This window comes from Mustela putorius, unplaced genomic scaffold (assembly GCF_011764305.1).
Source record: "Mustela putorius furo isolate JIRA1106 unplaced genomic scaffold, ASM1176430v1.1 tig00000874_pilon_pilon_pilon, whole genome shotgun sequence".
Lineage (NCBI taxonomy): Eukaryota > Metazoa > Chordata > Mammalia > Carnivora > Mustelidae > Mustela > Mustela putorius.
This window is the reverse complement of record NW_025421505.1, coordinates 8,298,626-8,325,911: the sequence shown is the minus strand read 5'-3', so window position 1 is coordinate 8,325,911 and position 27,286 is coordinate 8,298,626. Positions and strand designations below refer to the sequence as shown.

The window sequence follows — 27,286 nt, the reverse complement described above, 5'->3', positions numbered from 1 at the left end:
TATACTTGCTTTTAAGTGAATTGTGCCGGGCGCCTGGGTGCCTCTGTCAGTTAAGTGTCCAACTCATGATTTCAGCTCAGGTCATGATCTCAGGGTCATGGGATCAAGCCCTGCCCAGGCTCCATGCTCAGCATGGAGTCTGCCTTAGATTCCCTCTCCCTCTCTCTGTCCCCCTAACTGTCATATACTCTAAAATAAATAAATAAAATCTTCAAAAAAAGTGAACTGTCCACATCTATATGGACTGCGTAAAGCTTCTCAAATATTATATTAACCCTTTGCCACATATGATGCACACATTTTCTTCCAGTCTATTATATTTTATTAATTTCCTTTGCTTTAAAATAGCTCTACAGATTTGAATTTTATATCACATGTATTGTTGAAAGTATCTTACTCATTATGCTTTCTTTATTTTTATTTTTTTTAAAGATTTTATTAATTTTATTTGACAGACAGAGATCACAAGTAGGCAGAGAGGCAGGCAGAGAGAGAGAGAGAGAGAGAGAGGAGGAAGCAGGCTCCCCGCTGAGCAGAGAGCCCGATGCGGGACTCGATCCCAGGACCCTGAGATCATGACCTGAGCCGAAGGCAGCGGCTTAACCCACTGAGCCACCCAGGTGCCCCTCATTATGCTTTCTTTAAAGTAAGGTGCTGGTATAACATTTTTGCAGTACTGATAAATTCTTCCTGCCCTCTCCCAAGATATGGAAGACCACTGGCCTCTCTGGCTTCTTTGTTTAGAGCCTGAATCCTTAGGGAAATTGGGAGGGGCCAAGAAAAGAGTGAAGGTTTCCCGCTAGACTAGAAACAAGCCTTCTACCAGAGGAAAAGGGGGTGCGGTGGGGTAGAGGAGCACAGAGAGGGTTGTGGGAGGGGAATGGCTGAGAATATGCAGAGCACAGAGCAAGCACATCTAGAGCTAAACCCTATTCACTCTGAGTGGGCCCTGACTCAGTGAGGAAGGGGGGAAAATATATAGGGATGAGTAGGAGTCTGATGGCTGCCATCTTGTTAAAAGATGAAAATATCTGATTCCTAGGAAGGAACTCAGAAGAGAGAGGAGCCAAAGGGTGATTGTAAGGCCCCTCCAACTCCGATTCTCTACAAGAGCTGATCTTCCTGGTAAAGAGAAGGCTTCAGACTTTAGATTCACAGAGTCTTCTAATGAACACTTTATACGTGGCTCTCTCTAGGATCATTCTGCCTCCAGGATCTGTGCCCTGAGCTAAGTTCATGTGCACAGTGACCAGAATGAGTCACCATGGACTACAGAATGGGTGCTTCCCTAGGCACTAGGTGGAGACAGCAGGAATCTCCGCACCAGGCCCAGAGGTGTGGCAGGAGAAGGGTCAGTAGCCCCAGTCACGGAAGAGGAAGGTTTAACCCAGAAGCTCTACCGTTTCTTTTTAGCTAAGATATAACTTTCTCGTTCAGGCGTAAGGGATGATCCACTCACCTATGGTTTAAGCAAGTATGATCTAACTCAGAGGTTACTTCTAGAATATGCCTAAAAATCTTCAGTTTCACATATTGGACTTGTTTGTTTTACCAGCATAGTACAAATCAGTTCTTTGCTGGTATAAAATACTGGTGACATAAGGAGTGGTGTGGAGGACATAGAAAGGTGTCTGGGGAAATGAATGAGTAAGGAAAACAAAGATAATCCAAATCAACAGGAGAATACTTGTGGCCAAGCTTTGGTAATTGTCTTCCCTTGAACCTCGGAAACAGTTATCCATTCTATACAGGAACACGCGCAGCACGGCAGCTGAGCATACGGGCTCTGGAGCCACATGAGCTGGGTTAGATATGCAGCTCTTTCACTTATTAGCCATATGAATTTGAAACAACATTTAACTCCTTGCTGCCTCACTTACATTATCCTTAAAAAGGAGGGAAATAATGGAGTCTACCTTGCAGGCTTGGGTTGAGGATTAATGAGGTAACACAAAACAGGTAGAGCTCTTCGGGTAGCACTGTCCAATAGAACTTTCTGTAATGATGGAAATGTTCTGGATCTGCACTGTCCAATGTGGTAGCTGCTGGCCACAGGTAACTAATGAGCACTTGGAGTGTAGCTTGTATGACTGAGAGACCAATTTTACTTAATTTTTATTAATTTACATTTTATTAAATAGCCAAATACGGCTGGTGGCTACTGTCCTGGAGAGCTTAGAATAATGTGAAGCACAAAGTGGGTGCTCAAGTGATGCTGGCACTAATACGACTACAGTGCCCTTGGCACTGTCTTTCCTCCTCCACTCCCTTTTGGAGGAGAGGTTCACATGTTGTGAGGCTGCCAGGAGAGAATAAACATCCCCCGGGCCACAACAGCAGGGAACCTACCTTTCAGGTGGGACCCCCCCCCACCCAGAGGACTGACTGTATTCTCAGGAGTGACTCTCATCTGGGAAGGCTGTAACTACTTGGATCCATTCCAGCCACCTCACCCTCAATAGAGGCTAGAAGAAACAAAGAACATGATGTTCTTGGTGCCCACAGGGCCACTCCCTAAGTCTCAACATCCAGCAAGGCTCCCAAGTTGGAGCCCAAGATGTATGGAGCACTGGGCTCCTAGCAAGACCAGCAGCTGCTGGGACATGGCAGGCCATCCAGCTGCCACTGTCACCCTTGCAGAACACCTGAAATTTCTTTTTTCTTCCTCCCTTCCTTCTCTTCTTTCTTTCTTCCTTTTTCTGTAAATGAATACATCATTGCATTTACAAAGAAATCTTAGCTACTTTTCAATGATGATACTTGCCAGCCAGGGTACATTAAATATCGTGACCGTAGCATCTGAGGACTCGAAAAACTATTTTCTGAGAGAATCAGCTCAATGTCTTCATTCCTTTGAAAGCATACAGAAAAACCCAGGTTAATTAGGATGATCAATCTTAACCTGCCCAGTTTGCTTCCTACCCACCCCCACAGATGCACAAGCACATATGCATTTCTTTTTTCTGTTACTGCACACCTAAATCCTTCAGTATGCCTCCCTCTCCTAAGAACAAGGACATTCTCTTTTAGAACAATACTATTATTATACCCAAGGAACTTAATACTGTGGACCAGCAGTGCCGGTATCATCTAGAAGCTCATCAGAAACACAAAATCCCTGGCCCCACTCCACCTGCCGAATCAGAAGATCCCTAAGAGATCTATAGCACATTAGAGTTGGAGGAGTACTGATCTAATCCATTTTCAAGTTTTCCCTGCTTTGCCAGAGAGGGGACCCAGGATCCAATCAAGCACTGCTTACTGAGTTTATAATCTTTATTTTCCTTTAATGTAGAGTAATTCTTCCAAATTTTTTTTTACAGAGTTGACATTTTTAAAGAGTACATGCCAGCTGTCCTGTGTCCTACTACAATGTGGATCTGTCTGGTTGTTTCCTTATGATTAGATTCAGTTAGACATTATTGGTAAGATTAATACCCAGGTGATGTGTCCTTCCCCAGGTATCATATGAAGGAGGCACATGATGTCAGTTTGTCCACTTATTGGTCTAAGTTTAATCATTTGGTCGATGTCATGTCTACTAGATCTCTCTACTGTGAAGGTACTTTCCCCTCATCATAAGCAATAAGTAGGCCATGGAGTGATACTTTGTGACCAGTTAATGTCCTTTTCATTAACAATCTGTCACCTAGCTCTTAGTATCCACTGATGATTCTTGCCTAAATCAATTATTATATTATACTAACAGTTATAAAATAACTAGTTCAATAAATCCTTATTTATTAGTGTAAAGAGAGCTTTACTGTCCTGCCCCTCCTCATTTTTTTAGTATCACCATGGACTCATTTTTATTCCATGTGTTATATATAATTTGTTGTTACATTTGTTTTTCTCTTATGCTTAAGTTGTCCCAAATTTGTCTAGTGGGAGCTTTTGAGCTGGCTCTGGCATCCTTTTGACCAATCTCTACTAATCTTTGAGTACCCCCTCCTTGCTTTTTTAGCATAAAATGTACTAGGCTCACCTGTACTTTCCCTGCCCTAGACCTGCAATCAGCCAATTCTCCAAGGAGTCCTGATACCTTGTACTGGGGACGGGTATGTAGAAACCAGGATCTAGGGACGCCTGGGTGGCTCAGTTGGTTGGACGACTGCCTTCGGCTCAGGTCATGATCCTGGAGTCTCGGGATCGAGTCCCGCATCGGGCTCCCAGCTCCATGGGGAGTCTGCTTCTCCCTCTGACCTTCTCCTCGCTCATGCCCTCTCTCACTGTCTCTCTCTCAAGTAAATAAATTAAAAAAAAAAAAAAAAAAAAAAAAAAAAGAAACCAGGATCTAGAGGTGGGAGTGTTTATTCTACTGTGGTATTAGTATTTCTGGTCCCTTTCCATGGGAAGAGCTAGGAAATAAACATTTTCTTGAAATAATAAATTTATGCTGACACCCACAATTCAAATCCACCATTCACAGGGTTTTTCTTCAATTTTCCCACTTCTTATCGATCATCTTTTTTATCTAACAATGATGTTGTTTGAATCAGGGCTCTAACAGAGGATTATGTTTAAAAGTTACTTAAATTAACTGCTGTGTGTGTGGTTGTTATTACTTTGATATAGAGATGGTTCACTTTTTTGTTTTATTTAGTTTTATCCCTCTTTGTTAATTTCTGAATATGTAAAATATTTACATTGCTCAAAGTGAAAATTATATAAAAAGCATATACATTTTGGTATATCTTTGTAGAGCAAATAAATGTGCTGTATGACCAGATGTTTTCTCTTCATACAGGTCCATACACACAAAGTCATCAATTCTCTATTTTCTAGTTTAAAATTTGGACCCAAGTCCATGAAGTAAAAAAGTCATTTCTCTATGTTCTCTATGCCATTTATTTCACATCTTAACACAGGAATATTGATAGAGTCTTGACTTCATCCTTTAATGCATGAAAATGTGATGCATCTACAGAAAATATCTTGAGGCACCTGGCTAGCTCTGTTGGTAGAGCATGCAACTCTTGATCTCACGGTTGTTAAGTCTGAGCCCCATCTTGGGTGCAGAGGATACTTAAAAATAAAATCTTGGGGCAGCTGGGTGGCTCCGTCAGTTAAGCCTCTAACTCTTGATTTCAGATCAGGTTATGGTCTCATGGTCATGAGATAGCCCTATGTCAGGCTCCACAGTCAGCATGGAGTTGGCTTGGGATTCTCTCTCTCCCTCTGCTCGTGCTCTCTCTCAATAAGTAAAATCTTTTAAAAAATCTTAAACAAAACAAACATCTCAAAACATACAAGATACTGACACATGGGGTCCTCTTGCTGATTTTTACAGACCATCAAAAGCACATTTTTATAAATGTGCAAGAGAAAGATCCTGTGGGCCACAGTCAGAGTGCTGCATCTGAGGAAGTGGCTGGTCCTACTGGGTGAAGTAAACTTGGTAAGGTTACCTGGTAACAATCCCATTTTCTGCAAGAATGAAAGCTGCAATAGGATTGGCAGCCCTGATGAGACTCTGCAGCTGGACAAGGAGAGGGTGCCTCTGCTCCGTGGTGTGACTGGTGAATACGATGTTACTCACCAGGCCTGGGGAATAAAACCAAGAATCGTTCAGCCTTCAGAGTCCTGATCGGGGCTGAGAGCCCACACAGTGTGAGCCTTTGCTCCCTCCCTAGTCATCCCTTCCAGGAGCCCTCTTATGTTACCAGGATACCTCTGACCCCCAACACCTCCTCCCCCTGTCTGTCACTGCCACTCCTTGGAGTGAATGGCCTCAGGCCTGTAGCTGCCTCCCTTCTTAACCTCCTCTACTTTCTCAATTCTGCTCTCTAGGTGGAAGCTCTCCTTGGAGCTTCTTTATCAAAGGGCCCTTTCCACATCCCTTGTCCTTAACCTCTTCTGGAACTTGTGCCAGACAGCGTCACCAGTTTAGACCACAGACACTTACCAAGCACTAACCGTATGTCAGGCACTCACCATTAGATTCTCAAAGAGTGAGTGCACAGGCAAGGAGTCACTCACACGGACCTACAAGTCTAAGATAAGTGCTAACACAGATATTCACATAGTCATACAGTAAGGAAGAGTAGTGCAGGCAATGAGGGGTTGTGGAGGGCGCCTGGGTGGCTCAGTGGGTTAAGCCGCTGCCTTCGGCTCAGGTCATGATCTCAGAGTCCTGAGATCGAGTCCCACATCGGGCTCCCTGCTCAGTGGGGAGCCTGCTTCCCTCTCTCTCTCTCTCTGCCTGCCTCTCCATCTACTTGTGATTTCTCTCTGTCAAATAAATAAATAAAATCTTTAAAAAAAAAAAAAATGAGGGGTTGTGGAGTAGGTAACAATCCCTCCCAAGCTTTCATGAAAATATATAAGGTAAATCTATGCTACAGAGAATTTGGAAATCAGGGAAGTTTTCACATCCTACCACACCAGAATAAATACAATACCTCCTCCATACTCATTCCTGTTTTGAGATCGTTACGATCAGAGTGTATACACCATTTCTACCATAAGATCACTTGCATTTTTGTTATTTAACCATTTTTATTCACTTATTAATACTGTGAAAATTTCAAACATATGCAAAAATTTTAAAAGTAGTACAATAACCTCCCATGTGCCCATCACCCTTAAAGAATTAACAACACTTGGCTAACTGCATTTCTTCCATATCATATGCCAGCCTTTTTCCCTTTCCCCTGGGTGATTTTGAAGTCAATAACAGACATCCTATTATTTCATCCAAAAATATGTCAGCATCTATCTCCATAAGATATGGATCCTTAAAAAAAGAATAATTAATAATAGATTCTTCAATATAAGAAATATAGTCTATGTTCTCTGTCTCACGAATGTTTTCTCAAATTTTTCAAACTAGGAACCAAAATCCACACAATTTTTCTTTGATATATCTCATAATTCTCTTTCAATCTGCAGTGTCTCCTCATTTCTTTGTAATTTATTTGCTGAAAAGCTGTACCCTGTAAATTTCTGTCAGTCTGGATTTTGTTAACTGTAACCCCGTGATTTCACTTTAACATACCAGCAGCTAGATCTCTTTTACAGATTCAATCTGTTTATTTTTATTTTTTTTAAAGATTTTATTTATTTGAGAGAGAGACAGTGAGAGAGAGCATGAGCGAGGAGAAGGTCAGAGGGAGAAGCAGACTCCCCATGGAGCCGGGAGCCCAATGTGGGACTCGATCCCGGAACTCCGGGATCATGACCTGAGCCAAAGGCAGTTGTCCAACCAACTGAGCCACCCAGGCGTCCCTCAATCTTTTTAAATATAAACTATTTTTTAAAAAATCTCTTGTGCTTGGGGTGCCTGGGTGGCTCAATTGGTTAAGTGTCTGCCTTCAGCTCAGGTCATGATCCCAAGGTCCTGGGATCAAGCTCTGCATCGGGTTGCCTGCTCAGTGAGGAGCCTCCTTCTCCCTCTCCTGCTCCTCCGGCTTGTGCTCTTTCTCTCTCCCTCTCTCTGTCAAATACATACATAAAATCTTAAAAAAAAAAAGATTAAAAAAATTGTTCTTTTTCTAATTTTTAAAGAAAAGATGTATTTATTTATCTTAGAGAGTGTGAGTGAGTGAGCACAGGAGGTGGGGCAGAGGGAAGGAGAATTTTTTTTTAAAAGATTTAGTTATTCATTGAAGAGAGAGGGTGCATGCACAAGAGAAAGAGAGTAGCTGGAGAAGCAGAGGGAGAGAGAATCCTGAAGCAGATTCCTTGTTGAGTGCAGAGCCCAGTGGGTGGCTCAATCCCAGGACAGTGAGATCCTGACCTGAACTGAAACCTACAGTTGGCTGCTTAACCAAATGAGTAACCCAGAGAGAGAGAAAGAGAGAGAGAGAGAGAGAGAGAGAGAGAGAGTGTGTCTTAAGGAGACTCTGGGCTGAGTGCAGAGCCTGAAGCCGGGCTGGATCTCATTACCCTGAAATCAGGACCTGAGCCAAAATCAAGAATCAGTCACTTAACTGATTCAGCCATCCAGGCACCCCCTCGCCACCCCCGACCCTTATAGCTGTTTGGTAGATCTAAATCACTATTTCTTATAATATCACTTTTAGACAATGCCTATTGGCTTTTCTATATGACAGATGGGGAAACTGGCATATTTTGAAGTGTTCTTCCTACTTCGCCATCACATTCTTGTTGGTCAAGAGTAAGTAATTTTAGTCTCTCCCGTGTATATCTTTAAAACTAACTGTATACTAAGAGTATAACTTACTCTTTATAACTTGATTTTACAGCTCTAAACTTTATTAATGTCTCACTTTGGAAGATGTAGAGAATCTCCTGCTGCCTCCCAATTCTTTGTTAAATAGAACCTCATTTATAGGTTTTTAAGATTTTCAACATTTATATTCTATTTTATAACAGAATTCTTGTGGGTGTTATCATTTCTATATCTAAGATTAAAATCTTTTTAGTAGTAGAGGCTAGCTTTTATAAATGATCAGTTCATAGGTGATTCTTTTTTTTTTCTAAGATTTTTTTTTTTATTTATGTATTTGACAGAGATCACAAGCAGGCAGAGAGAGGAGGAAGCAGGCTCCCCACTGAGCAGAGAGCCCGATGTGCGGCTCGATCCCAGGACTCTGGGATCATGACCTGAGCCGAAGGCAGAGGCTTTAACCCACTGAGCCACCCAGGCACCCCATAGGAGATTATTTCTGAATCATAGAGAGACTTCAGCTGTCCTAAGTAACCTTGTAATTGTAGGATCCTGAATAATGAATATTTGGTATAGAGGACTCTGTATGAATACTATTTAATTCAGCTGAGTGTTTAGTTTGAAAAAAAAATCAGCTGTATTTAGTTTTCTTTTTTTTTTAAGATTTTATTTATTTATTTGAGAGAGAGACAGTGAGAGAGAGCATGAGAGGCGAGAAGGTCAGAGGGAGAAGCAGACCCCCCATGGAGTTGGGAGCCTGATGCAGGACTTGATCCTGGGACTCGGGGACCGTGACATGAGCCGAAGGCAGTTGCTTAACCAACTGAGCCACCCAGGCGCCCCAGATGTATTTAGTTTTTGAGGGCAAAACACAAACAATGCAAAGAAGGATTCATAGGGGAAATAAATCCCTCCCTCCTCAGCCACCTACTTTCCCTCCCTGGAGGCAATTGCCATTATCAGATTCTCAGATCTTCTTCAAGGATAAGTTGTGTATCCACAAGTCAAAGTGTGTATATGGTTCTGAACCTTGTTTTTTGTTTTTGTTTTTGTTTTTTACTTAAGCTCTTTAACTTTTTAATTTTGGTAAAGCTTTCTTTTTCATTAAAATCTTCTCTATCAGGGCGCCTGGGTGGCTCAGTGGGTTAAGCCACTGCCTTCAGCTCAGGTCATGATCTCAGGGTCCTGGGATCGAGTCCTGCATCGGGCTCTCTGCTCAGCAGGGAGCCTGCTTCCCTTCCTCTCTCTCTGCCTGCCTCTCTGCCTACTTGTGATCTCTGTCTGTCAAATAAATAAATAAAATCTTTAAAAAAAAAAAATCTTCTCTATTACCTTACCATCTCAATCCTTCCCTCATGCAATCCTGTTCTCTCCCCTTCTCTAAATTATAAAAGCTCCAAAGAATAACACAGGTGGTATTTAAAATACAGGACTCACAGTCTTATTTACCTTCTTCATATATATAAAAGGATAACATAATGTAAAAACTAAAGCATGGGTTTTAGAGCCAGGCAGACCATGAGTTTAAATGTGGGGCTCTACTAATTACTAATGAATGATATCAGGGGCAATTGCTCATCCTTCTCTCTGAGCCAAATTTCTTCCTCTGTTAGATGGGAACAGTAACACAAACCTACAGGTTATCACTAAATATTTATCACAGGGCCTACAGATAGTAAGAGCTCATTAAATACAACTTATGGCCACCGCCATTACCATCACCTCATTGTCAGTGGAGCAACAGCCTAAGAATGAGACCTCTACATGGACATTGAGGGGCCTGGACTGAGCCATTTCTCAGACAGACAAGGGTGGCTGTGGCATCAGCAGGAAGCTAGGTCATGTGACTCCACCAGTAAAGGCTGCCTAGTTCATGGTTTAGATGAATGGCCATCACTAGATAGAAGGCAACTTTCAGAATCCTTGGCTCCTGCCTCTAGTCTGAGGCAGAAGTAAATGATACTTCCTTCCTTTCACCACTTATACTAATGGAAAAAAATGTTCCAAAAATGCTAAAAAGACTGAATCTAACTTCGCAAATTGTCTAGATGCATTCAATTCATGACCAGGGAGCAGGGATTAGGAGCTTCATGTTAATGGTCACATGTTACTATGGGGAAAGGATACATACGAAGGTTACACCATGTGACTGGGACCACAGACACTAGGACTTGCAACTCACCTGCTGAACACAGAACCTCCTTCCTAAGTGTTTTTGGACAGTTTGGGGATGTATCAGTTCCTTGGTTCTGAGATATAGGTCCTATTCTCAGGTGTCTGTTAGTGCTCAGCTAGTAAGGTGACCTGAGGCCTCTGCACAGAGCTTGAGAGACCTCTCAGGATTCAAGGGTGAGTTTCCTCAACAGCCTTCCTTGACATCCAAGGGGTGAGTGCAGCTCTACCTCCTCCTGTCACTCAGTGAAAGGCTGCCCAGTACCCCAGATGTGGGCTGTGGAGGCACCCAAGTTCTCCTCTAGGCCTGGTCAGGGCTAAACAGCTCCTGGACCCATGATCCATTATCAGTCCTTGCTACCATTGTCTAGTTCAGACTACCAGTATCCTTGCTAGGTCCCTGCTTAGTCTGTGCACTTCCAGGCTTCTCTTATTATAATTCATGTCCTATAGCTGCACTTGGGCCGGACTGGGGCCTCTGGAAACACAGTGAGGCAAGGTCAGGTGGGCTGTGGAGGCACCCAAGTTCTCCTCTAGGCCTGGTCAGGGCTAAACAGCTCCTGGACCCATGATCCATTATCAGTCCTTGCTACCATTGTCTAGTTCAGACTACCAGTATCCTTGCTAGGTCCCTGCTTAGTCTGTGCACTTCCAGGCTTCTCTTATTATAATTCATGTCCTATAGCTGCACTTGGGCCGGACTGGGGCCTCTGGAAACACAGTGAGGCAAGGTCAGGAGGTCAGGCCCAGAATGTGGCAAAGCAGAGTTCTAGAAGGCTCAGCACATTCCAGAGGTGGCAAACATGGGAGCTGGATCCTGCAAGAGTTCCATGAGATTTCCAGGAGTAGAAGACAAGAACGGCTGTGATGGATCTCGCAGTGAGGAGTCAGCGAAAGCTGAATGAAGACCTATAATAAAGGCCCTAGGACTCTGTTTAGTATCTTCTTGGGCAAAAGAAACTGGAGAATCAGACTAGTGCAAAAGTGACAACCTAAGTGCTGTGTGCCAGGGTCACAAGCATAGATCTGGCCTATTCAGGAAAAGGCTGGGTTCTGGATCTCTGATGGACACCTTGCCCAAAGTCCTGTCTGCCTCATGAATATCATGTAAATAAACCCTGGGGGGGTTGGGATACTAGGTCATGAATTGGACACAGAAAAGGGGCTTTGGTTTATAGGGAAACAAGCAAAAGGATTATCCTCAGCATTCCTTAGGCCAGCTATGCAAACTACCACCTGCCAAGAGGAAATGCCAGCTGGGAGGCAGGTATAGCAGTAATCTGGAGCACAGGGTGAAGAGGCCACTGTGGGTGGTTTCATCTTGCTTGGACCAGGAGCTTCCTTATGCTCTGTGTCAAAGAATGGATACCCACATTTGGCCACAGTCCTACCAGTCTGGGATGTGAGTGAGTGGAGAGCCTGGCCTGCCCATTCCCCCGACTGGGGAAACAACCTCTTAAGTCTGACTGTCCCAGTCTGGGCTAAAGGCTTTCAGAAGCCCAGGAGAAAGCAAAGTTTGTTTTATCTACCTATAGATACTAAAGGCAGGACATGGTAGTAAAAAGTCTGTTCTTCTCTACAATCAGCATTATACTGAGTCTTGTTTGCTGTTTAAACTCTTGAGATTATTTCCTAATCCTTGGATTTCTGTAACACACATCATCTTGGGGCTGTGATATAGTCCTTTTCTCATTGTAAAACAATCCTTTGTGTAAAAGCAATGAATCAGGGAGCTTGACCCATGAACAGGAGCAAAGGGAGGCAACATGCTCCCTCGGGACATGAAGTGTTTGTCTACTGGTGGCAGATCCCATTGCCAGGCTAGCCACCAAATCTCTGAGGATAAAAGAAATACTTGCCTTTTATTTCCTCCCTCCCTGGATAGCCCATGCCCGTGGTGAGCCAGGTCAGACCAGTTCATAGGGTCCTTTGGGCCAAGATGCAAGAGGAAGATAATTACTAAGATACTGTTACTCTATAAGTCCTTTGGAGTTCAGAAAAACATTATCTCTGGCCCCAAGGTCATCTGCCCACATCTGATCACATCCTTATCTGTACATATGCACAGAATCTGACACAAGTTGCCTTTGAACACTAAGTAAGGAAGCAGTGTTAATGAAATCTGTTTGCCAAGTGCCAGAGAGAATCCAGTCTGTCTTGGCCTAAATGGGCTTTTCCTCCTGTAATACTGGCCCAGGTTCATGGACAATGAAGAGAGAGCACCTCCCAAGGCTCTCAGCCAGGGGAGTCTAACCAGCTGTGCTTTGTGTGCAAAAAAAACAAAGGAGCACGGAGTTAGAAAGTGCCAAGGAGCCAAGGTGCATTAGGATGGCAATAATCATGTGGTGGACAGGGGGTGACTATAACCCACACCCTTGGCTTTGACCATGACTTGCAAACATATATTCAAGGACCAGAGAGTGATCCGAGATGTTCCACATTTCACAGACCCAACCTCCATAAAATCTTCATCTACCTGGACTGGATACTGTGAGTGGACCCAGCCACCTCTATCCCATTCTGCTTCTGAGGTACAGTGCCTGGAAAGCAACAAAGGCCTCTAAAAGTTAGACTTGAGACTCCCTGGTGTGTCAGTCCAACACACACATTCTTCCCTCCAGTTACCTGGCCCCTGCCCTGCACAGCACCCAGCTCAGCTGTTTCCCAAGACAATAGCTCTGGTATACTCAGTTGTCTCCGCTCCCTGCGGACTGGTAATGGGATCAGCAGGGTAAAACTGTGCTGGGGACACCAAGTTATTTTCTTCTGTCTGATTTCTTCTTGCTGGGCTGGCTCAGGAAGCTCAGACCCCAGGTCTTCTGACAACAATGAGCATTTTATCATCACTGCAGGAAATTCAGAATTTATTCTGGGTCTCTAGGCACCATAGTTAATATGACTAAAAAGTGCTGCTTCCAGGGTTACCAGAACGGAGGACAATGCAAGGTCAAATGTAACCTACTGGATGGGTGGAATTTTCTAAATGCTACCAAGGAGGTGTGGAAAATTCCAGTGCATATAGGAGGGTATTAAAGGAGAAGGTCCTACTGGACTATACTGTGCACTGATGGGAGAGAAGTGCATCAAAATCTTGTTGATCCAAAGGCTAGGAATACCTAGTACCTTTTCAATCCACTGATATTAAGATGGACTTAAGCTCCGCTCAGGAAAGCTATTGTCATGACAGCTTAACATCTTAAGAGAGAAACTCAGGAAGAAATCTGCCTATCAAATATGATAAAAGAAAAAGATGTCAGGGTGTCTGGGTGGCTCAGGTCATGATCCCAGGATCAAGCCCCACATCAGGCTCCCTGATCCATGGGGAGTCTGCTTCTCCCTCTCCCCTCTGTGTTCCCTCTCCCTTTCCCCCTAGTTGTGTTTCCCTTCATTCTCTTTCTGTCAAATAAATAAATAAAATCTTAAAAAAAAAGAAAGAAAGAAAGAAAGAAAGAAAGAAAGAAAAAGACGTCAAAGATTTCCCTGGATGAATTTTGTTTGTTTCAGACTTTTGAATGGGAGGAAGGAGTGTGAAGAAAAGTCTGTTGCATCTAAACAGAATTTGAAAGGCATGCAGAAGTAGGAAGTAAAACATACTGCTTACCTTGTGAACACTGGTCAAGACATTTAGGAAAGAGAAATCTAGAGGGGAAAAAAAAGAAAGAAATATTTAAAAACCATTAATGTCAGAATTGTTATTTATTATTTTCCACAAAAATGTATCCAAGCTGACTTATTCAAAGGGGCAAGTGGTAGGCAGTACTAAGCATCAAGAATTGGTTTTCAGAGACACCTGGGTGGCTCAGTCGGTTAAGTGGCTGCCTTCTGCTCAGGTCATGATCCCAGCGTCCTGAGATCGAGTCCCAGACTGGGCTCCTTGCTCGGCAGGGAGCCTGCTTCTCCCTCTGCCTCCGCTGCCACTCTGCCTGCCTGTGCTCACTTGCTCTCTCTCTCTCTGGCAAATAAATAAATACCAAAAAAAAAAAAAAAAAAAAAAAAGAATTGGTTTTCGGGGTGCCTGGTATCTCAGATGGTTAAGTGTCTGCCTTTGGCTCAGATCATAATCCCAGGATCCTAGAATTGATCCTAGAATTGGGCTCCTAGCTCAGCGAGGAGTCTGCTTCTCCTTCTCTCCCTGCCTCTCCCCCTGCTGTGTTCTCTCTCTCTCTCTAATGAATAAATAAAATCTTTATTAAAAAAATCATTTTTCATAGATTTGAACCAAAGCTCTCTAAGCCAGGACCTCACAGAAGTAGCCTTATGTGGCCAACTCTTGATGTAATGTTGAAGATGGGATACAGGCCTAAACTCTATAGGAAACAGAAAAGAAAGGTTTTTTTTGTTTTTTTAAAAGAGACACTGTCCTGACCATAAAGGGGAAGTTTCAAGGGAAAATGAGAAATATTATATTCCCTTAACTCTGCCAAGGGTCTTCGGTACTAAAGTTACCATGCCTCTCTTTATGTGCATGCTAGATTCCCAGTTCCCCTTCAACCTTACTCTGAGCTCTAATGGTGAAAGGATAGCAGGAAACTAATTGGATCACAGATGAAGCAGGTGAGAGTGACTGATTCAAAGTGTGAGTTAATTAACTAAGAAAAACTTTTCAGAGAAAAACTCACACTCTCCAGTGCTTTTAAACTCCTGAAGCATCATAGTACCCTTCTCAGGAAAGACAGCTAATATGAATGAGAATAAATGCCTTTTACCAAGTTCTTCCTCTGGGCGGGGTACTGTGCGAGCGGTTTTCATGCTCGGTCTTGTTCTGTCCTCATGTCTACTCCATGCCTCAGATACTTACAAGCTGCGAAGAGTGGGTGGGTTTATGATAGCTAAGCAGTCTAAGCACTTTGCCCAAGGCCTCACACGAAGCTAAGAAGTGGGAGGGCTTACATAAGGACCCAGGTCTGTTTAGCACCACAGAGCTCCCATGTTTTCTTTCCCTACAAATGAGATGCTTGCTGAAGCCACACTTCTGAATTGTTGCTGGTCTAGGTGCAGATAGTATTGATGTTCAAATCACCACGGGGGAATTTCTCTCCTGCAATCTCCTTTGTGGTAGCAAGTTTTCATCCTTCTATTTGCTTTCTGAAAATACCATCTGGAACCAAATTTGGTGGGTAAGTGAGCTGGATGAATACCACTTTGGACTGCTGATGTAGTTGTCTTGCCTGAGTCCCTCATACTTTCTGAGGAATTCGACAGAGAAATCCCCATGTGCTCTGAGCAAGATCAAGAGCCCTGGAACAAGTAAGAGACATGCATTCTACACCGGAGTCTCCCAAGAACAGAACTCAAGGACTTCACTGCACTCAGTCTGACTGGCCTGACACATAGCAAATACATTCTTAGAAAGTGCTTGTCCCCATCAGTGCCTGTGACTTGAGTATATGCCCTTAAAGGCCCCTCTCAGCATCCTGCATGCTTCCTCACAGCAGTCCTCAGCAATTCACACTACAGATGTCTTCAACAAGACAAGCAACGTTCTCTCTCAAGGCCTCTTATCCAATCACAGGCTGGAAGCTTACGCTTCAAACCTCTGACTGCTACACAGAACTGCGCATATTGATGACTCTCTACAAATGGAATGCAATTTCTCATATTTTGGCATCTTTGGCATCTCTGTCCTTCAAATTCATGTTGGCTTTCTTTCCTAATCCAACTAGGAGTTATCATTACTTCTTTATAATTCTTATAATATTGCATCAAATCTTTTGTTATGGCACTTCTTACCTCAATCAGGATTAACTGGACACATGTCACTAGTGTTGCATTTGGAAAACTACTTAACTTTTCTGAGCATCAGCTCCTCGTGGTAAAACATGGTAGTGATGCCTACCTTAAAGGGGTATATTGAGGATTAAGAGGGGTAAGTATCACAGTGCAAGACAAATAGCCCAAAACAAGTGTTGGCTCTTTGCTTTTCCTCTCTACATATAATCCTCCTTACTAAACTGTAGTTTTTTTTTTTTTTTTAATTGTAGTATTTTTGAAGAATGCCTGGCACGGGACTCTTAAACAGAGAAGACAAGTTCATTAAAATATATATACAATGTATATACAGGTTATTGACCAGCTCTTCAACAGAAATGACCGTGATTGTAAGTCTCACATAGTATGATATCCTCCATTACGTAGTGCACCAACCAATTACCTGATTTATATAAAATTCTAGTAAATACTACTCCAATCTGCCCCAAAACATAGGCCCCACAATTCCTACATGCATATCTATAAAACTGTAGCTACCACATGAGCATAGATCTGGGATGACTAGTTCTTTGGGGCCCCCTCAATTATCAGAATGGTCCCTGGCACACAGCAGACCCAACAGATACTCACTGAATGAAATCCACTAGAATAAAGACACCAGACCAATCTCACAAAGACCCACCCCGAATCCAAACTGAGCCCACCCTTAAATTAAAGAAGCCACACTAACCCCCACCTCACAGAATGGAAAAAGACACCCTACTGTGCTCCTACCTGTTTTTATTTCTGTTTTAACCATGGTCTGGAAGCAATGATGTAAATTTTATTTTTGCTAAGGTAGACACTTTACAAAAAAACCCCCAAAAACTGAATTAAGTTTTAGAGTCTCAAAAAATCTTTTCCTGTTATAAAAGGAATATAAAGCCCACAGCTAACACCATACTTAATGGTTAAAAACTAGATGCTTTCCTTTTCAGATGAGGCACAAGACAGTATGTCTGCTCTTGCTACTTCTACTCATTATATTGGAGGTTCTAGTCAGGGGAATGAGGCCAAAAAACAAATAAAAGGCATCCAGATTGGAAAGAAAAAAGTAACACTCTCTCTGTGTACTCATGACATGCTTTTATATATAGAAAATCCTAAACAGTACACACAAAACACTAAAAGAACTAATATGTTCAGCCAAGAACATATGATGTAAAATCAATATACAAAAATCAATTGCATGTCCATACACTAGCAATGAACGATCCAAAAATGGTATTTAGAAAACAATTCCATTTATAATAACATCACGAAGAACAAAATAGTTAGGAATAAATTAAACAAAGGAACCATAAGACTTGTACACTGAAAACTATAAAACATTGCTGAAAGAAATTTAAGACCTAAATAAATGGAAAGATGGATTGTAAGGCAGTATTTTTAAGACGGCAATACTTCTCAGATCTATAAATTCACTGCAATCCCTACCAAAATCTCAGTTGTCTTTTCTTGCAAATTCACAAGCTGATCCTTAAATTTACATGGAAATGCAAGGAACTCAGAATAGTCAAAACGATCTTGAAAAAGAACAAAGTTGAAGGACTCTCACTTCTCAATTTCACAACTTACCACAAAGCTACAATAATCAGAACAACATGGTACTGGCATAAAGACAGACATGTCTATCAGTGGAATATAACTGAGAGCCCAGAAAAATAAGCCTTCACATTTATAGTCAGTTGGTTTTTGACAAGAGTGCCAAGACAATTCAACGGAAAAGTCTTTTCAAGAAATGGTGCTGGGACAGCTGGATATCATCATGTTGAAATAATGAAGCTGAACCCCTACTTCATGCTGCATGTAAAAATTATTTCAAGATGGAAGATAGGTCGAAATCCAAGAGTTATTGGCTACTTAAAGTGGCCTCTTGTGTTGAGTGTTTCTTAGTGGTCCCAATAATCTCCACCGATGAGTGGGGTGAGGGTGAAAAAACAACTTGATTCGAAATCCAAGAGTTAAAACTATAAAACGCTTAGAAGAAAACACTGGGATAAATCTTTGTGACCTTGGATTCAGCAATGCTTTCTTAGATATAACACCATAAGCACAAGCAATGAAAGAAAAAATAAACTGGACTTCATTAAAATAGAAAACTTTTGTGATCTAGAGGATACCATCTAGAAAGTAAAAAGATAATCCATGGGAGAGAATTTTTGCAAATCAAATTACCTTATGAAGGACTTCGATTCAGAATATATGAAGCACTCTTGTAACTCAAAAAGAAACAACCCAAAGTGCATGGCTGGTTCAGTTGTTACATGCTGTTCAGAGCATGTAACAATTGATCTTGGGGTCATGAGTTCAAGCCCCATGTTGGGTATAGAGATTACTTAAAAAAAAAAAAAAAAAAAAAAAAAAAAGACAGCCCGATTTGAAAATGGGCAAATTATTTAAGACTTTTCTACCATAAAAAAAAAGACATACAAGTAGCCAATAAGCAATGAAAAGATGCTAAGTATCATTAGTATTAGGGAAATGCAAAGTAAAACCATAAGGAGATACCACTCTACACAATACAGACAGAAAACAACAAGTATTGGTGAGGATGTGGAGAAACTGGAACCCTCATACACTGTGGTGGGAAAGTAAATGCTGTAGTGGGTTTAGATAACAGTTCCTAAAGGTTCAATGTACAATTACCATTATGACCCAGCAATTCTACTCCTAGGTAAATATCCAAGAGAATAAAAACATGACCACATGAAATCTCTCTCTCTTTTTTAAAGATTTTATTTATTTATTTGACAGAGAGAGATCGTAAGTAGGCAGAGAGGCAGGGAGAGAGAGAGGAAAGGAAGCAGGCTTCCTGCCAAGCAGAGAGCCCTGGGATCGTAACCTGAGCCGAAAGTAGAGGCTTTAACCCACTGAGCCACCCAGGCGCCCTGACCACATGAAATCTTGTACACAAATGCTTTTAGCAGCATTATTTGTAGTAGCCCCAAAATGAATAAATAAGATGTGGTATATTCATACAATGGAATATTATTTGGCTATTAAAAGGAATGAAGTTACTCACACATGCTAAAACATGGACCATGAGGGGCACCTGGTTGGCTCAGTGGGTTAAGCATCTGCCTTCTGCTCAGGTCATGATCCCAGGGTCCTGGGATCGAGCCCTGCATCGGGCTCTCTGCTCAGCAGGGAGTCTGGTTCCTCCCCTCTCTCTGCCTGTCTCTCTGCCTACTTGTGATCTCTGTCAAATAAATAAATAAAATCTTAAAAAAAAAAAAAGGCATGAACCGTGAAAACATTTTGCTAAGTAAAAGAAGCCAGATACAAAGGGCTGCATGTTACATGATTACATTTATATGAAATGTCTGGAATAAGCAAATCCACAGAAAGTAGACTCACAGTTGCCAGGGGTAGGGTGGAGAAAGAAATGGGGACTGACTAAATGGTATATGTTTTTTTTGTTTTTGTTTTTCAGCCAGAGAGAGCATGAGTGGAGATGGCGGAGGGACAGAGGGAGAGAGAGAGAATCTTAAGCAGGCTCCACACTCAGCATGGAGATGGATGTGGGGCATGTTGTGGGGCTTGAGCTCATGACCCTGAGATCAAGAGCTGGCTGCTTAACCAACTGAGCCCCTGAACTGTATAGTTCACAAGAGTGAATTTTATGATATGTGAATTATACTTCAATAAAATTGTTTATATATATATATATATATATATATATATATATATATATTTTTTTTTTTTTTTTTTTAACAAGCAGCACACATGCATACTACAAAAATCTCAAATGGTTTCCTCATTATCCAGAACTTGTCTCCAAGGTAGTGGCCATCTCCCAGAAGGAACCACTATTAGCAGTCTGGTATGTGTCCTCTTAGTTTCTATACAGATACAAATAAACATTTTAAAAATACATACTGTTTTGGCAATTTACTTTTCTCACCTCACAAAATATTGTGGATGTTATGTGTTAGTACATAGACATCTACTTCATTTTTAAAAAATGCTTGCATAGTATTCCATTATATGACTATCTCCAAATTTAACCAGTCTAAGTCTTACTAATGAGCATTTGGATTATTTCCAGTTCAATATAATAAACAGTTGTTTTTTTTGCTTTTTTAGATTTTACTTATTTATTTATTTAAGAGAGAGGTAAAGGGAGGAGCAGAGGGAGAGGGACCAGCAGACTCCATGCTGAGTGTGAAGTCTGATGCATTCGATCTCACAACCCTTGAGATCATGACCTAAGCCAAAATCAAAAGTTGCACACTTAACCAACTGAGACACCCAGGCATGCCTAAACAGTGGTGCTTTTTTTTTAAATAAAGATTAAAAGACTGTTTATTTGACAGACAGAGATCACAAGTAGGCAGAGAGGCAGGCAACGGTGTGGGGTGGGCCAGAGTCCCCACTGAGCAGAGAACCCTATGTGAGGCTTGATCCCAGAACCCTGTGATCATGACCTGAGCCGAGGGCAAGGGCTTATTAACCCACTGAGCCACCCAGGTGCCCCAATATTTTAATTTTTTAAAGTAACCTTTATACCCAATGTGGGCTTGAACTCACAACCCCAAGATCAGGAGTCACATGCTCTACTAAGCCAGCCAGGTGCCCTGGTATTATAAATGGTGTTGTTTTGAACATTGCATAGCATATCTGTCATGTTTCAGCCTGTTCAGGACTTCTAAACAACTTTCCTAGGCTTGAACTTAGGAAGTCCATCTCTTTTGTAAATAGCACAAAACTACTTTTCCAGTCTTTCTTGCAGTCTGGTGCATGCATGCGACCTATGTTCTACCAACCAGATTACTGTAAGACTCCCACTGGCAGTGAGCAAGGTGAGTGAGAGGATGTATGGTAAGCAGACCCCATTTTCTGGGGAAGGAAGCCCTGAGAGGATTGAGCATTGCTCCTGGTTGCCTAGCCAATACAGCCTGGCCACCCCGGAGACTCAGCAAGCTATAATGTCCTTATAGTAAATCCCTTTCCATTAAAACATACCGGAATAGGCTCTACTATTTAGAATTAAGAATTCTGTCTGAAACAAACTCCCCTACACATATATATCTTTTGAACATTTGTACAAATACAACTCTACAAAATTCTAGCAATGGAAGGAATGGCCAAATTTGTTCTTAAATACATTATATCACTTTATATTTCTATCAATACTATACGAATGTACCAATTTTCCTACACTGTTGCTATGTAATAAACCAGCCCAAAACTAAATTGGCTTGAAATAACAATGATGTATTTATTCCTCATAATTCTGTGGATTAGATGGGCAGTTGTTTTGGCTTGGGGTAGCTCAGCTGGGGAGATGGATGGCTAGGCCTATCTCTCCACGTGATCTCTCACCCTCTATCAACCTAGCCCAGGCTTCTTCATATGGTGGTCTCAGCTCTCAGAGGCAAGAGAGTGCAAGCCCCAATGTGTAAATTCTTTAAAAGCCTCTGCTTATTACTTGGTTCTTATGTCTCAATGAGCAAAGCAAGTCACGTGCCCAAACCCAAATTCAAAGGGTAAGAAGTAGATTCAACTCTTCAACTGTTGATGGAAAGGGCTGTGGCCATATTTTAAATTTTCCACAGCTGGCCATGTAAAAAATTTTGCTTTTTTAAAAAAATTTATGGGCTTTAACACTGGCCATTTAATTTAAATTTTTTTTTTTAACGGAATGGGTTTAACTTTATTTAATATCTTTCCATCCTTGATCATGGGTGCCACAATTCTCTTACTCTATTTCACGTGGACCTCTTGCACATGGAATATAGCCCATGTGCAGGGACTAATCATTAGTTTTCCAACAGAGCATTAGTAAAACCCCTATAGTAAATTACTTTCTGGAAGGAGTTCAAAGGTAAATTTGGAAATACCTCAATGATTTCTAAAAAGTGAATAAATCAGTAACTCTGAGTTACTGACTTAATACTTTTGATCTCTCAGTATGAAAAAAAATGAAGAAATTAGTATACTCATAGTTCTAACACCCATGATTTTGTTACTTATATTTTTATAATCCACAGCCCTAATTCATACAACATAGCCTTATTTCTATACTTAAATAGATTATATGCTCATCTTCAGTACTTTTATATACTTCTCACTTATTTATTTAAATTCTCTTAAGGACTTTCAATTCGTCAAATGTTGGCACACCCATTATTCAATGATATTTTGTAAGCATTAAACAGAAATGGTTTCTGCACCCACAAAATCTAAGTCTGTATTCTACACTCCCTCTCTTTCCTCTAATGATCTTCATTTCTTTGTCTATTTTTCTTTTTCAAAGTCTTTTATTTATTTATTTATTTGATAGAGAGAGAGAGATCATAAGTAGGCAGAGCAGCAGGCAGAGAGACAGGAGAAGCAGGCTCCCTGCTGAGCAGAAAGCCCAATGCGGAGCTCCATCCCAGGACCCTGAGATCATGACCTAAGCTGAAGGCAGATGCTTAACCCATTGAGCCACCCAGGCGCCCCTATTTTTCTCTTCATTTTGTTATTTTCTCAAGCTTGAGGTTCTCTGACAGACTTAAATTTTTACAGGGTCTATTCTACTTCTCAGTACTTTGAGATTTTCAATGGTATAATGGTTTTATTATTGTCTGTTTTCTTTCTAGGGCTCTAGCAGTTCATTTTCCATCTGCTTCTGCTAGCTAAACTCTTTAGTCCCCCTGATCTTTTCTGTTTAACAGCTTTATTGAAGTATAACTTACATATATCATAAAATTCACTCATTTTAAGTGTATATAGTTCAATGATTTTAAAAATAAATTTACAGAATTGTGCAACTATCACCATAATTCAATTTTAGAATATTATATCATTCCAAGATCCCCCTTCCCCAGACCATTTATTTTCTTTGAACTGTTCCCACCTACCCTGTTAACTCTTCTCCTTTTTTTTTTTTTTTTTTTTTTTTTTTTTTGTCTAGGCTAATTCTTCTAAAGTATAACCTCCATCTGTTGTTTGCTTATTACTATCTTTTCCAACTCTTTTTAAGTGGTAGTATCTAGTCACACATTATACCTCCTTCTGCTTTAGTTCATCTTTATTTTTTATTATTATTTTTTTAAGATTTTATTTATTTATTTGACAGAAAGAGAGAGAGAGAGTGCACAAGCAGGGGGAGTGGTGGAGGGAGAGCTGGGGAAGCAGGCTCCATACTGAGCAGGGAGCCCGACATGGGGATTGATCCTAGCACTCCAGGATCATGACTGGAGCTGAAGGCAACTGAGCCACCCAGGGGCCCCTGTTTTGTTTTGTTTTGTTTGAAAGATTTTATTTTTAAGTAATCGCTATACCCAGTATGGGGCTCGAACTCACAACCATGAGATCAAGAGTTGTATGCTCCTCCGACTGAGCCAGCCAGGTGCCCCTTTAGTTCATCTTTAAACAAAAGCTTGAGGAGAAGAAACAGGACTGGTAGGAAGGGTGACATGTAAGAGTCAATGTGGCAATCCAAAGTACGGGGTGATGCTCAGCATTCACTACAATAACCTAACCTCAGACAGAAGGAAAACAGACCACCTTGGCTTTTTACGGGAAAGCAGAACCTAAGTCACAGCTAAAGAGATGAGAGATAGTAAAGATGTTTCTTGGTATCAGTCGAGGTGGTAAGGGAAGTAGCCTCTAATGTAATTTTTTAAAATGATTTTATTTATTTATTTGACAGAGTGACAGTGAGAAAGGGAACACAAGCAGGAGGAGTGGAAGAGGGAGAAGCAAACCTCCCACCGAGTAGGGAGCCCGATGTGAGACTCGATCCTAGGACCCAGGGATCATGACTGATCAAGGACTGAGGCACCAAGGCGCCCCTCTAATGTAATTTATATGAGAAATCTAAAGATATCAACTTGGGACTCAAACAGGAAAAGAGTTCTTTCAGATGAAGGTTTAAGGGTGCATCAATCAGTTCCCAGGGGATACCAGTAATATGAACTAGCCAGAAAGACCACATGACTACAGACCCAGGATATACTCCACTGAGCTACTAGACAAATAGCTCTGTGAAGGGACAAGGTAGTGCTGAACCTGTCCCTAGTAAGGAGTGCTCTGAGGATGAAACAGATACTTCTAGATACCACTGGGGCAGTGTAAACTGTGAAACCCACTCAGAAAGCAATTTTAAAATGTGAATAAAGAGTTATAAAACTGATCATTGAATTAACTATCTCTTTGAAGAAAATTTTCTAAGGAAATTACCTGAAATTAAAGAAATTTATATGGATAAAGATATTCTCACAGCATTATTTGTAACAGTGAAAAGTTGGAGGCAACCTATGTGACTAATAGCAGGGAAACCGCTAAGATAAGCATGTCCATCCACACACAAAATGACTATATAATTAATCAAAATGCAATTACCACTGTGATATTGGAACATAAATACATTAACTTATATAATATGTAATTACATAATTTGTTATATGTTAATCTAAGAAGAAGGATATAAAATTGTATGTATTCCATAACTGTAAAAAGACACAGATAAAAAAGAAATTCACAAAAAAAAAGGAATTCACAAAAATGATAATAGTTACATTGAATTAGTGAGATTATGGGTAAATTATTACCGAATTTTCTTTCTTTCCTTTTTTATTTCTTTTTTTTTCTTTTTTTTTTAGAGAGAGAGAGCACATGCATGTGGGTGTGGTGAGGAACTGAGGGAGAGAATCTTTTAAGCAGACTCCTCACTGAATGCAGAGCCCAAGCAGGGCTGGATCTCATGACCTTATTAAGATCATGACCTGAGCTGAAACCAAGGGGCAGACACTCAACCAACTTTGTCACCCAGGCACCCCAATTATTATTATTATTTTTTTAAGATTTTATTTATTTATTTGACAGAGAGATCACAGACAGGCAGAGAGAAAGACAGAGAGAGAGATGAGGAGAAGCAGGCTCCCTGCTGAGCAGAGAGCCCTATGTGGGACTCGATCCCAGGCCCCTGGGATCATGACCTGAGCCGAAGGCAGAGGCTTAACCCACTGAGCCACCCAGGCGCCCCAGGCACCCCAATTATTACCCAATTTTTTTTTTAAATTTTTAGAAAGACATTTATTTATTTATTTAAATATTTTTTTTATTTGACAGACAGAGATCACAGGTAGGAAGAGAGGCAGGCAGAGAGAGAGAGAAAGGGAAGCAGGCTCTCTGCTGAGCAGAGAGCCCAATGCAGGGCTCGATCCCAGGACCCTGCGATCATGACCTGAGCTGAAGGCAGAGGCTTTAACCCACTGAGCCACCCAGGTGCCCCTATTATCCAATTTTCATTGATGCTATTATATTACTTCCAAAGTTTAAAAAAAACAAAGTTCACCTATTAGTAGTGAGTATGAATGTCATTAACCGAGGTAAGACAGCTTTAAGATTGCTTAATCATAGGGGTTCCTGGGTGGCTCAGTCAGCTGAGTGGCCAACTCCTGATTTCAACTCAGGTCATGATCTCATGGGTTGTGGGATCAAGGCCTGCATTGGGCTCCCTGCTCAGCGGAGAGTCTGCTAGAGATTCTCTCTCTCCTTCTGCCCCTCCCCCTGCTAAGACACACATACTCTCTCTCTCAGATAAATAAATATGAGGGGGAAAAAAAAGGCTTAACCATAGGAAAAATTATCTATGAGATACTCTAAGTACTCTGGAAAAAAAGCACTTCCCCTATAGTAAAGAGGAAAAGAAAAGGCTGTCATGGGCCTTCTTTCTTTCTGGGAGAAGCTGTTTCAAGTCCCACTGCCCTAGATGGACAACTTTTCAGTACACAAAGAAAAGTGGTGAGCGGCTCCGGTCTATAGGTGTCTTCTGAGAACCTAGTATTAATCAAGCAACAAATGAGCATTCATTATATATAAGGTAGACTAATGCATTCCAAAAGACAAACGCACATAAAGATGTGTCTCCTTCCGGTGGGTGGAAGAAAATCGCTTTCTGTGCATTTAAAGGCACCACATCCTGTGGGCTGCAGATGATCTGAAGTACATACCTGTGCTCCATGTAGCAGCTCAGGGGATCCACGCACACTGTGATGGCACCAATGGTGAAGGAGGACTTGACCTTTGAGTCTGGATGGGTCTGCAGGGCCTGGACGACATCAATAACATCTGTGTAGCTGGGGAGAAAAGAGAAAGATTAGCTTACTGACTGGGGTCAAAGAACGCTGAGGGGCTGAGTAAGCAAGGGTGGAAGGAAAACCACAAGGAGGAGCCTTCACTGGGTTCCTTGGGGTCACCCCGCTTTATAATTTAGAGCCCCTCCCTGCATTCCACAATGTTTCTGCATTCCCAAACCTCATTAGTACTCCTAACTGTGTAAGAGTGAGTGGAAGAATCTCCCACCACTTCTAGGAGTAAAAGGGAAGGAAGCCTGCAAATGACCCTGGAGCTCTTAAGGGTGGGACTTGGTGTCCTTAGGCCTGTTTTCCAATCATGTTAGGAGCTCCTGGGTAGTCTATCTCCTTTAATAGCTTCTTTCTCTCCTTCTGGAGAAATATGGAGAATCAGCTACCCCTGTAGGTCAGCGGACACATGTCAAACCCCACCCACAATCGTATCTCCTGCCTGGAACTCTCTTCAAACTGCAGACTTCCAGAGCCAATAAATATTTTCAGTTAGAACTTAGCATGTTCATGATTCAGTTTCCCATGCCTGCTCCTCCCAAGGCCTTGTTCTTCTCAGCAGAGGGGACTCCATTCTTTTAGCTCCATTCTTTTGTTTGGAGTCATCACTGACTCCATTTTTTCTCAATTTTCAAAATATAACTAGTGTGAGATTGCTGCTCACATTCTCCCACTACTACTGGATCCAAACTGTTATCATCTCTTGCATAGATTACCCCACAGCCTCCTCACGGGCCTCCCTGCTTCTGTCTCTGTCCCTGCCCAACCTGTTTTCAACAGAGAAGCCAGAAAGACTGTGCTAATCCCACTGTGCTAAGCCACTGAGTGAGTGGCTTCCATCCCACTCAGCGTCAAAGGTTTTTTTTTTTTGTTGTTGTTGTTTTTAATTTATTTGACACAGAGAGAGAGAGCACAAGTAGGCAGAGAGGCAGGCAGAGAGAGGGGGAAGCAGGCTCCCTGCTAAAGCAGAGAGCCCAATATGGGACCTGATCCTAGGACCTTGAGATCATGACCTGAGCCGAAGGCAGAGGCTTAACCCACTGAGCCACCCAGGCACCCGCGTCAAAGCTTTTTAAAGCCCTTACCACAACCCCCAAAACTGTCTGTGATCTGACTCCCACACCACTAGGAGTTTCTTCTCCTCCTATTCCTT

At 41.7% G+C, this 27,286-nt stretch overlaps 1 protein-coding gene across 2 annotated transcripts in view; it reads right to left on the bottom strand.

Annotated features, from left to right (window-relative positions):
• DNAAF9 (dynein axonemal assembly factor 9) overlaps window positions 1-27,286 on the bottom strand; it is a 131,548-nt gene that overhangs the window by 10,745 nt on the left and 93,517 nt on the right. For both annotated transcript variants that reach the window (XM_004772877.3, XM_004772878.3), the window contains exons 28-31: window positions 26,002-26,127; window positions 13,905-13,942; window positions 5,409-5,544; window positions 2,765-2,851 (exon numbers count right to left, since the gene is read on the bottom strand). In XM_004772877.3, the coding sequence (XP_004772934.1) occupies window positions 2,765-2,851; window positions 5,409-5,544; window positions 13,905-13,942; window positions 26,002-26,127 (387 nt within the window). The remainder of the gene's footprint in view (window positions 1-2,764; window positions 2,852-5,408; window positions 5,545-13,904; window positions 13,943-26,001; window positions 26,128-27,286) is intronic.